This window comes from Onychostruthus taczanowskii, unplaced genomic scaffold, assembly GCF_017590055.1.
Source record: "Onychostruthus taczanowskii isolate IOZ18803 unplaced genomic scaffold, ASM1759005v1 scaffold15, whole genome shotgun sequence".
NCBI lineage: Eukaryota > Metazoa > Chordata > Aves > Passeriformes > Passeridae > Onychostruthus > Onychostruthus taczanowskii.
Window position 1 is genome coordinate 4,220,277 of NW_024498685.1, and position 12,665 is coordinate 4,232,941.

General features: G+C 39.9%; 1 protein-coding gene across 4 annotated transcripts in view; it reads right to left on the minus strand.

Moving 5' to 3' along the window:
• Positions 1 to 1,059: 1,059 nt before the first annotated feature.
• The window catches only part of KIAA1549 (KIAA1549 ortholog), a 141,746-nt gene continuing 130,140 nt past the window's right edge, over positions 1,060 to 12,665 (minus strand). The window contains exons 18-20 of one of the 4 annotated variants that reach the window (XM_041398759.1): positions 10,192 to 10,337; positions 8,202 to 8,356; positions 1,060 to 3,441 (exon numbers count right to left, since the gene is read on the minus strand). In XM_041398759.1, coding sequence (XP_041254693.1) covers positions 3,187 to 3,441; positions 8,202 to 8,356; positions 10,192 to 10,337 — 556 coding nt within the window. In that variant the 3' untranslated portion in view covers positions 1,060 to 3,186. Of the gene's footprint in view, positions 3,442 to 8,201; positions 8,357 to 10,191; positions 10,338 to 12,665 lie in introns of those variants that run through there. The other 3 variants (XM_041398760.1, XR_005952214.1, XR_005952213.1) reach the window with 3 other exon arrangements.

Consider the following 12,665-nt stretch of genomic DNA (forward strand, 5'->3'; position numbering starts at 1 on the left):
AAATGGATGCAACAGTTGGTAACAGCTTTCTGTGCCTGTACCAACTTTTCATCTGATGGGTGTTTTCAGAAACCAGGAGATTCATTAACAGATACTTAAATATAGGATACTTTTAAGTTTCAGGGGAAAAAAGGTTTGTTTGGTTTTCCCCCTCCTGCCTTTTAATAGGGCAATAAAAAAAAAACCCCAAACCTGGCAAAAGAACTCAAGCACACAGGGATGCAGAAACTTGCAGATTTTCTCCCCCCAGAATTTCCAAGTGGAAACACACATTCTGGCACATGCATTCCACAGAATCCTTTTGTAGCACATGAAAAAAACAGCTTTTCCTGTAGCTGCAAAAAGAGTGGGTCTCCCTTGTTAAGGCTGTTCTTGGAACTGGTGGCTGGTAACTGATGTTACTTTTCTTCCTATGCGAAGATACGGACTAGGCCATACCAATTTTTTGGACACTGGATCAGGTCTCCAGCCAATCTGAGAACATAACTTCCAAACAGAGCTTTCTGACTTCTTATATTTTACTATCCTGTTGAAAGTTTTAAAGAGAGTTTTCTTCATCAGAAAGCCTCTTTTCTTTACAAATACATATTTGTCCTGTGTTCTTCATAAGATTATGGACTGAAAAGAGAAATGACACGCATCCAAATATAAAAAGATGGAATTTCACAATAGCATCATCACCATATAGCAAAACTAGCAAAAAAATGAGTGAGAAGTGGCTTGAGTACCTCCAAATTTCAGAGCTCTCATTTCATAGAGAACATACTGTTCTTAAATAGCTGGAACCACACAAAATTAATTTACCTCCTAGAAGACCACATTTTCTTGAAATGAAGTCACAGTAATGTGCTAATAATATAAGCATCAGTCTCTGAGCTCACTACAGAATTAAACTGGAGAAGGACATGGGGTCTGAAAGAGATGGTTTTAATGGGAACACTTAGCAACAGTCAGTCTTCAGTGCTGTCAAAATGACCAAATGAACACTGCCTGATACACTCTTCATTCTTCAAAACCTGGCATTTTGCAGAAGTATTGGCAACATTCATGTTTACAAAGTTGGCAGAAAACAAATGTTTATTTTTATCCTAGAATTATCACACAAAAAACTTAAAAAATTCACATCATAGTGACCTGTTGGTACTGCTGTTACAACCGTGCTGGTGTTCTGATTCCTTTCAAACCTCAAGTGGCGCCCATGAGGGCTTTACACATAGGCCAGGGAACTGGAAATTAATTTACACTGCTTCATTACTCTAAGTCCCTCAAAACAGTTTCATACAGCATTTTGACGATCGTAGGTAAACAGAAAAATAAATGTCCTTTCTGGTAAAGAGGGAAACATACCACCTTTTCTTCCACATCAGTGAGCAACAGAGGTTTTGGTTTCGGCCGTGAGTATGATGGACACACTTCATGAATAAGGTTTGGAGGGGACTTCTTCCACCACGTCCTCCCAGCTGTTTTCATTTCAGTCTGACTCAGTCCTGTTGCCCTTACTGAACCGTGCACTGGAGCCAGGAGCAGATGTGGCAGCCAAGGACCACCACACCACACCGGTGTTATGGTACCTGTACTTCACCACTGCCATTTCCACCCCAGCAAGCGAGGCAAATGCAGCCCCTGCCTGGCTGCCCAGTGCTCTCTCTGGCAGATCTCTGCTCCTCAGACCCCTGACTGCTGCCACCTGCTCCTGTTGAAACACACACACTGCAGCACCTAATTCTCCTGCTGTCCATTGCCCGAAGGTAGGGCTCCCAAGCCTCCTCACCAACACTGAGCCTGCCCTCCATCTGTGTGCCAGTTTAGTAGCTTTAGTTCACTCTGACCTGAAAATGAAAACACTTCAACCAGGCGTGACTTAAGCAAAATGTCCGTGTGTATTATGTCAGTTACAGTTATGCAATGGCCAATATCAGTAAATTCGTAGCTAATTTTAAATAAAAACTCTGAAAAAAACAGCGACAAACAGTTCCATGGCACGTACCATTCTTACCATGGGGATAATGCTTACCCTTTGTCCAAAGGGACAGTGGAAACAAGTATAAATATAGAAATTGTCTCAAAACTGCAAATCTAAGCCTATGTTAATGCTCTAAACTGTCACTGACTTCCACTAAAATTATTCAGATCCAAACATAAGCAATGATTTAGGACATCAATTTATAACATAATGCTGGTGACCCTGTACCAGTCAGGCTGGATTGGTTTCTGTCCACAAAGCAAACTACAGAGTGGCAATAGTTTATCGCTGGTCTTGCAAGAGCATTTAGTATGTAAATATGGTTTTTTTAAAGATATACACACACATTTCCCCAATTCAACTGTAGCTGAGTATTCCCCTTCCAGTTTTCAGTAATTTTTAAACAAATTAGATACCAAGCCCCTTCTGTCTGGATGCTTTGCTTTCTTTTTCCAGCCTGAATGAGTCTACAAATATTTTCTTAATTATACAAGGCCAATGTTTCACTTTGCAAACATTGAAGATGAAGGAACACTTGAAGCTTCAGCACCAGAAGGAAAACAAGGAAGAGTGCAGAGGGTAGCTCCATTCAGAACCACAGAGCTGTAACAATTATTGTTCCAGTTTAATACAAGTAACTCATAAAGACTTTTTTTCTAAGTAGTCCCATTGTTCCTGACAACCAAAGTGATTCCTATGTGAGATCGGACCTTCAAGACCCTTAAGTTGATACAGTTTGCAATCCTGCAGAACAGCAACACAAACCAGTTCCCCATAAGCACTGGAGCGATAAGAATACTTGTAATCTCTTGCAAAATGTCATCTCAGTTCATTAAAAACTTCACCTACTTCCTTAGAAAAAGGAGTCTATCATTCTTGGAGATAGTTACTGTCTTTATGTTGTTGTTGTTGTTGCTGGAGTACTGAGTTCTTGACCTACAGTTTTATTCATGTGTTAGCCTGAATGAGGGTAAGGAGAGAAGAGGAGCACCATAATATTAGCAGATTAATTAATATTACTTGTGATGACACCGATGTTTTTCCCTGTTTGTCCCCCATCTCTCCTTACTATTCTCATTTTGTTGCCTTTTTTGATTATTCCAGAGTGCTGTCAACAGAGCTGTGGAAGTTCCTTCCTTTGTGAGAATAACATTGCTGATTTCCTCTAAGTCTTTGCTTCCATAGGAAGCAGATACCTGGCAGATTTGCAATGGAATGCTAAATCAACTATGGAAGTTCTGCACTGTTGTCTGTTTCTGAGAAAGTCGCAGAAGTTCTTCTCTAATTGCTTTGATAAGAGAGGCTGACGAGTGACCTGGCTGGAGGTCCTCAGTGGAACTGGTGGTGTAGCAAAGGCCCTGGCCCTGAACGCTGTTGTGTGGAAGCTGAGCAGGAGGTGCTGAGGGCTGCCTGGCCGAAGTCCTCGGCATCTGGAATACTGGTGAGGAGGAATATTCTTGGTGTCCATGCATATGCGTCTGGAAAAAGGGAGAAACCGTTATTGTATTTTCTGAATAAACGTGATTATCCCAGAAAACACAAGAAAGCAAAAAGGCAAAGAACTGGGGGGAAAACAACATGGAGATGCTTATATCTGCTGCAGCAGCTCTTCTGTTACATGAAGGAATGATTCTCTTATGGAGCACAAAACAACAAGTTTACACAAAATTGTTGGACTGCCTCAAGTTCAGAGACCCCCCTTTCCAATCTACACTATGTTTAGGAACTGAAATGGAAGGAGGTGGGGAGAAACCCCATAGGACTGGAAATCAACAGAATTGGCTTCTCTTACCATCCACTTCCATCAACTTCCTAAAAGACAGCAGGCAAATCACTTTTTTCCCTGGCTGTCATCTCTCCATACTATTTATAAGCAGAGATACTACTATTTACACCTTCCCTTTTCCTGCCTGCTTTGCCTGTTCAGACTGTACACTTTTGAGGACCCAGTGACTGACCAGTGCCCAGGAAAACACTGTCAACAGAAGAAGCAGCAGAAGAAAACAACTAGGATTTGAAAGATTAGATTTTTCCATACTCAATATCTGAGAAACGCTATCCCAGCTGAGGGACAATCATCGTTTCAGGGCAGGAAGGAGTTAATTCTGCCTTTGTTCAGTAATGTACATTTTCTAACAAAACAAGAGACAGAGAACAGAAGCCTGAGTTTATGGCTTGTCCTTCTGCAAGACAATCTGCTTACACTAAAACAAAGCATGGATTTACAGTACACTGGGTGACCGCAACAACTCCCAGCACGGACACAAACAAGGCACATTTTGAAAATCCAGATTCCAGCTGACAACCCTGAAGCAATTCTTGCCTCGAATTGCTGAAGGCAGGGAGGCAGCCTGAAGGAAACACGGGACACAGAGGACTGGAAGGCACAGGTGGGAGCAAAGCAACGTGATCCCCTTTCAGGGGGAGCAGCAGGCTCAGAGCACAGCCACCACAAGCCCGTGAGCACTACCTTGGTCTGGGAACAAGCCTTAAGGAGTAGCAGAGAGAGCAGCCTGATAGGGAAAGAAAGGATAGCAAGGTCAGCTAGAAGAGGATTTGGGAGCGAGGGGGAGGGGAAGGAAGACATTACAAAGCAGAGCCTGGGAAGGATACTGGGAACCTGCAGCAACAGTGGCAGCAGTGTGCAGGGAACACAAAAATGCATGGCAGCAAGCTCCTTGACATCTCTCATAATACAAATGAATAAAATTTAAGCCATTTAGAAAGTAGAATTAATAATAGATTCTGAGTCTCTTGTGCAGCTCACATACAGCACTCCTCCTTTATACAGTTAATTCTGGGAGACAGATTAAGGGGAAAAGAGGCTTTAATAGAAGAATGATAGGTAAAGGTTTTCCAAGTAACATCCTGTCTTATTTCTTATAAAAGAGAGGTGATTTCAGTATCAGAAAGGAATGAATGGGTCTCCTGATTGTTCAGAATTATTCATTTGGCAGTGAAACCTGAAACTAATTCATACATGCAGTCTAGAGTTGGCAAACCTGACAAGTACTCTGTGGGTTTATGGGGAAGAGATGACATTAAAAAAAATATTAAAAGGAAACACTCCTTGATACATGAGTCTTAACAGCAACCTAAATTATGTTCAGATTACTTTCACATTCAAATGCACAATGTGATTCAGCTCCTGTCTCACAGTGCACTAAATTACCACCATAAGAATGGTTTCTTAAGGGGAGTTAGGGAGTCTGATGACCATAGCAGCTAGTTTTCAAGGTCTTCTTAAATATATCAGAAAAGGTGTGTTTCTGTGATTTCACATACAGCATCAGAATTAAACAGGCCTGTAAAATTTCAATGCCACATTGGTTTAGAAACCTAACCTCTACTAACCTACAACAGCAAAATAACAGGAGCAAAAAGTCTGAGATAATTTTTGCTGGTTTTTAAAAATTTCTTTACGGATGGAAACACACAAAGATATGCTATATAACATTATATATGCAAAAACAGATAGTTCTATATAATAGCTATATATTTTATATTTTTATCTAAAAACTTCTAGATAATTAACAGCCGTATGAAATAATTGACAAAAATATGTTTATTGAATCTTCCTTCTTAAGGAATGAAGATTTATTTTTAATCTCCATTTAATACCTGTTGAACTCTGGCTAATTTCAACTGAACTAAATGTATAAATATATATCCAGACATAAATGTGTATATATGAATGTATGAACAGATACATAAAATTCACAAAACCAGGTAGCTAATTAGACATCATCTTATTTGTTACAACCTTATTTGTTATCATTGAATCTGCTTCTGAGTGGCAGAAAAGTCAAGTTAGGCTGTGCTCTGCTGGATCTCTTAGCCAGCATGGATCTCACAGGGCCTATCTCAGGAACTTGAGAGACAACTAAGTTTGGTGAGATTTTTTAGAGACACTAGCGTGGGCAGCTGAGTAAAAAAAAAAAAGAGTGAAAGGGTAGGAGTATCTTTGGGGAAACACTGGAAACCTGCAGGAAGGCTTGGGAGAACAGTGGAAGGCTCCAGGGGACTGTGGATGGGTAGGAGGCGATGCCAGGGGGTGGAGGGAGGTGCAGATATGCAAGAGACTGAGCCCATCTGTAAGAAGCCAGGCTTCATTTGTTCTGTTTTGTCAGCTAAGGAAATTCTGTCCTCCTCCTGATTGCCCTGGGCCTTCTGGACGGAGAATTAAGATGAGTTGATGGTACCCTGCACACTGGTTTTGGGCTGGGAGGTACAAGTGAGAGGTCATGTTCCAGTAGAAAGTCAGGTATTGACTTCAGGAATAAAGGAGTGAGGATACTGTGAGGAAAAACGCTGTTGCAGGAAAACAAATGCAGATCCCTCTCCAGTTTGTGTGCAAGAAGAATGCTTGAGATTTCAATCTTCCTAAATGCAGAGTTTAATTTTAGAAACTTGTTCAGAATGAGGGAGCAGTAAGACAAGGTTTGCATGGGATCAGTTGAATAATGCACCATAAGGAACATGACCATCTTTAAGTGAAGCCTCATTGCCAAAACGAGGAAAGACAAATTTAGAGCTCTGTCCTAGTGAAAAATCCAAACTGTGAAGGTAAATATTTAACTGAAGAAAGCTACAAGACCACAACTTTTTGTTTGTTTTTCGTCTGTTTTTTTCTTTTTTTAATGGGAAGAACCCTTTAAAAAAAAAAATTGTTCACAGGAAAAAAAGTTCAGGCAATATGTCAGCTGTCCTACAACTGCCTGACACCAAATTCAAATAAGTTTTAGTTCATTATCTCCTCCTTTTGTTTTTTTTAAATAACAAACTGAAAAAAAAAAAATCACATTGCAGTAACATAGGAACTGCAGCAACCAGTGAGCAAAAAGTTCTGTCAAAGCTGAGGAACTCTTTAAACTGAGATGAACTGAAAGAAAAACAGCCTGGATTTAAATGACCTGAACAGAAACACGCCCACATATGTAGAAAGCCATTTTCAGAAAAGAAAAACAAATGTAAAGAAAGGTCAGTAAATGGTAACCCAGTGATGTCTCTGAAAATGGAACTCAAGACACTAAGATCTCTCGTGCAAGAGCTCTTTTAGATGCAAACAGAAATTATGATCTTGCATTCAAATACCACAGTTTCAAGCACAGAAAGCACATCAAATTAGGGAAACAGATCTTTCAGCTTTGACAGTTGAAGTTTTTGAATAGTATCACACAGCGTACTCAGTTCTCAAAAGCTTTATGCTGCTCCTCTTGAGTTTATCTGGAGTGGAGGCAGCTCAATTTCACCAAAATTTAGGATAAGCCCATCCTGGTGCATTTCCTTTCTGCAAAGCTATGTCATGATCATGCAATACTGCAAAGCAACATCAAGTAGTGTGAACACACACCGCCCTCAATATGCAAAAGGAGGAGATCTCACTTTCTTTCCTCAAGGAAGAAACCAGAAAAAGATAGTTTAAACTAAGAAGTTAAAGAAGAAGCATAAAGTTGTCATGCTCAAGAGTACTGCAATAAATCTGTCCCAGGTCAGTCTGCTCCAGGATGCAAATGCACCAAAGAGGGAATGGTAGCAGCCAAGTGTCTGTCTCCTGGCAAGGCCATATATATCTTCAACTTCCCACATCTGGTTGAATCAGAAATGTCAACCTCTGCAAGCACAGCTGCCAAGAACATGAAGTCACCATGGCTGCCTGGGCATCACAGGTAAATGAGTATGTGTTCATTTACCACATCCTGCTGACTTAGGCTAGGAAAGTAACTTGTTTAGAAACACCTCCATTTGCACATGTTATGTGCAAGTATGTACCTTTTTCTGCTGCCCTGACTCCTGCTGTTAGCACTGATACAGAAGATAAAAGAACTTTATGCATACAAAATAGGATGGCAGCCCGGGACAATTTAATTCAGTGTTTTCTAATGACAGTGATCTCAAAATACAGAGGCATATTTCAAAGAAGGAATGGAAAGCAGTATCCACCTCTGCTGGAGCTCAGAAGCAGAACTGGATGAACTGCAATTAATGGGTGAAGGCCTCAAGCAAGGAAAAAAAAAAGTTAGGGTAAAATGAGAGAAAGCATTTAGAGAAGCAAAGGTGAAAGAAAGCAAGCAGAAGTCAGAAGAGCTAACAAGGGTTTGAAGAGCAAAGCAAAGAATGTCAGAGAAGCAACTAAAAGTATTCCAGGGAGGGAAAAAGTTCCAAACAGTAATGCAAGAAAAAAATACCCAAACAAATCACTACTTTGGAAACTATGCAAATGTGTAACAGTACTCACTGCATCTCGCCTAGCACATTCATCCTCTCCACGATACTGGGGCCACCCTGGCCCCCCCGGCTGGCCATGCCCTGCTCTGCCTGAGGGGATCTCCACTGGTTGACCTCCGATCCTGCTAGCAATTCCCACCTGAGTGAGGTGCTGTATCTGAGAACCTTAAAAGCAAATATTGGTTTTTTTCATCTTCATACACAGTCAAGTTTGCAGGGCAGACACATGATAACATAAAACGTTGTTGGAAGCAGGAGACAAGAAGAAAATGGAGCTCTGTTTCTGTGCAATTAATAAAAATCAGCAGAAAGAAGGCTGTCAGTGTGGAATAAAGACAGAAAAGTTATGTGCATTCTGTGCAGTTCATGTGAGTGTGATGCATTTCATGGCACTGCACTGAAAGAAGAGGGTGGGATACACGCATCTCTGACATGGGTTACTCCTCGTTCCAAAAACATGCCAGCCCTTTCCAAACAGCGCTTACTGAAAGCTCTGGCAATGCTATCTTGCCAATTACTCAGCAGCAAAGAGAGGACATTTGCTCCTGTGGCACACCTTATTTGCATCACACTGGCAAGACCCTAACTCTGCAAACTGCCTCCTGTGGCTCTGAAGAATAAAACCCACGACTACATAAGAGCGTTCTTCTCTCAGCTTTGCTTTGCGGTTAAATATTAAACCATGCTGTCCTTAACTAAGAGAAGGTCAGAACACACTGTATCTCCTTCCAGCCTGAAAGCCAACCTCCTCCTTTCTCCTCTTCCTTCCCTCCTTCCCACTGCTTTCAAACATATGCAAGGATAGCTGCCACCATTAATTGCAAGAGATACGTAACAACATGCCAGCTTTCCTTCTTCATTAATTGTCTCCCACAGGGAAATGTCATTTTTATTTTTATTCTTAAAATTACTATTAGTACTTCATTATTCATTAGAAATGAAACACATTTAACCCAGAGATACATAAAACTGTGTGTATGTACAGAAGGGGAGGAAAAGACAAAAATAACAGTGTGATTTACGTGATGGACAGTTAGATCACTTCCCCATTCTCTCTCAAAACACCCCAGTATTTGAGAAGTTCGATATTTACACATAATTATGCTGAGGGACAGAAACTAAATATATTAAGTACCTCCAAACTTTAAAGCAGAATACATATGAACATTTAGACAATAGTGTGAATTAGACAATAAAACAGCCATCGTTAAGCTGTAATAGTTATGACATTCCTATTCTTCTTATCCATTTAACATTTACAGGGAGTTGAGAGTAACTATCAAAACTGGGCTTCTGATATATGATCATATTTCCAGTCTTTTTCAAGGAAGAAAATATTTATCTGGGAGAAAATTAACTGTAACATTTACATAGCAATACAACATTTTATTCTTAGAATTGTTTGCTGCTTATCTGCCACGTGATGTTACCATCTTACTCATGACAGCATTGGTGACTGCTATCAAAATTACCTCAAACAGATCAGGGAAGTTGATTTCATGGGGAACAGCAGAGATAGATAATTCAATCTAAAACTAAGAGATACTGCTTTAATGCATGCAATTCTACAAAGAGAAATAAGAAACACAGATGTAGAGATGTATTAAAAAATTTTGCTACTTAGCATGCTGATTTGGGATGCAGAAATTAGTTCATTTAGCACAAAAGAAGGAGTTTGAAATGGAAAGTTAGCATACATTGTAATCTCAAGTGATTTTCCATTCTTAGCAAATGGGGTTTTGTGAAAATACACTTTGTGATAACTAGTGCTTGTAAGATACTAAAAAAAGAATCAATGCACTTCCTTTTTCTGCAAGGTCCTACGAAAAGTAAAGTTAACGTCACTTTGTGATCATTTATTTTTGGGCATTGAGGACAAGGACCACATATCACATGTAGCAGCTGAAGGAGAATGACATCTTAGTGGTGACCTTGGCATAAGAACAGATAGAGAAAGGGCTCAGTTATTTTCCTGCATATTTAACTTCAGTGAAGTGTACCTGCAGTGCTCCCAACAGGTCGTGGCCGTGCCACTGATGGCATTTCCTCTGAGTACATCCCCCTGGAGGAATACTGAACCTCAGGGGGCGGCTGCTCTCCGTGCATTAACTCTGCAGGCTGAAGAAAACCTGGCCCAAAGTTCTGCCTGTGGAAAAGGAGTCAAGGTTAAAAGAAGTGAAATCCTTAATTAGAAACAATAATGTAGGTGTGCCTCACACAGTAGTTCTTTATGCCTTTCAATGTAATTGTAACCTTCAATGCTGAGGAAAATATTTACATCTGAAGAACATGTTTTAACAAAATTTTACACAAGTGTTTTTCACATGTTGCAGTCTCCTCAATGCAGAGAAAAAAGTTCACAGATCTTGAGATCTTGTTTTCTCCTTGGGGAAAAAAAGTATCTTCAATGAAAAAAAATGGAAAAGTAAGACTTCAGCAGTGATGTAGCTGCTTACCTCAGCAACAAAGCTGACTCTACTCTAAGAGTCTCTAGGCACACACTTATGGTCTAAACCAAAATATAAGCTGCATGACATGTGTATTTTGTGAACAACTATTACTTCACGAAGTATCCTGATAATTTTTCAGGAAGTTTTCAAAACCATGCACTAAGATTTGTGAAATGACTCAAAGCATTAGCACACATGAGGAAACACAATGTGTACTGAAATTAATGTTTCCTATCAATCAGGCTGGTGCTGGTAGGCACTGTTATATATTTGCTAAAAAGAGTTAACAACAGAAACTGTAATCCATCCAACTTCACTATTGGTGTGACTGTAAATGAAGCAAAGTGAGACAAGCAGTCAGGCTCAGGCACATGGAACTACACAAAGTGAGGGCTAGGGATGAGTTTTCCATGCCTTTTAACACCATGGCATCTTAGCCCTCCTAGGCTACAGTCTGCAGTGTATCCTATTCCTCAAGATATCAATTTTACACCCCTTGGTTTTACTGCAAATTCCTGTGACTGCATCTAGTTTAGATTATTCTTGATTTGTGCTTATTTGCAAAACTACCCACCTTCATATGACAGCCAGATAGCAAAGAAAGTTGACATAATAAATTGCCTAATAAAGCACAAACAAGTAATTGTAAATGAAAGTACCACCGATTTGACATGCAGAGTTACAAGATGGAGGAGGTTACAGGGCTTCAAGCTGTAACAATCCCATTGTGGAAGTCCTAGAATTTCCCCAGTTCCCTCACATACAATCCCCACCTGTCCACTCAGCAGATCCAGAGGAAACCATTTCCAACCACACAAGCTAGTTAAAATGAATGCTTCAATGGGTAGGTAATGTTTAACTACAATCACTTCTGTTATGTTAATCACTGTAATCAGTAAAGGATGTGATCATCCGGCCCTTTATGCCTGCAGTGTTGAGCTGGAATTTTGAAGCTGATGAATTACTACAAATTTTTGATGTTGTCTAAAGAAAATAGTTTCTCAACATTACTGCAAATGTATTCTTTGTGTATTCTTTTTGTGAAAAATGTATTTTTCAGAGGATGGGAAGTAAATTCTTTATTGCTGATGTGTGTGCACTTGAAAGGTTCACATTTAAAAGGGCTTCACCTTCTCAATCTTCTTTATAATAGATACCTATAGCTTCTCTATAAAGTCAAGATCAACATAAGAGCATAAAACCAGAATACAGCTCTGCATCTGTATCATACAGGCTTTCTAGTGCTCCTTCCTATTTCCAGACTGAAACTCAGCTTTCAATTTTTGCACATCCAAAAAAACCCCAAAATTATCTCCAGTCATTTAAGTCAGGAGATACTGTTCCAAGAATCAATTGTACACCACTAATCCACTACAGCTCAGTACATCTATCTCTGTTGCATGATTCAATACCCATTTCCTGGCAAAAGCTGTTCATTGTGCCTTTATGACTGCCTAGCTGTTATGTGACCTAGGTCTTTTACATTTAATTTTTTTCCCCAGGTTGGTTCCAGCCCATTAAAGATGCTGATGGTGTTATTACAGGGAAGAGAACAGTATGCTCACCCAACTAGTATTCCATGCATTGGATATTTAACCAATGGACTATGACGTTGATACATGCCACCTAACCACACTGACCTCAGGTTATTTTTCCTTCCTCTAGCTGGTGCACTGCTCCTATCAATTTGTTTATCATTATCTTCAGATTTTGAGAATAACTCTCACTGCACAACCATGACAACTTGTTTTCTATTGACCAAGCCTTAGGAAGCTTTCTATTTTAATGAAAACTTAGAGGAATTCTTTCTGTTCAGATCAATGACTTTGCAGATTGTTAACTTACTCTGCTGACACTGGCAAAACCAGCATTTGGACTTTTGTGATTTACATAAATTCAGGCTGCCTATGCCAAAGAATGATAAACTTTTGAACAAAAATACATTGTGAAGACACTATCTTGCCCAGGTGCATTAACATGGACTACAGCACTTTCATGATTAATTTATCACATTTTCTCTGAAT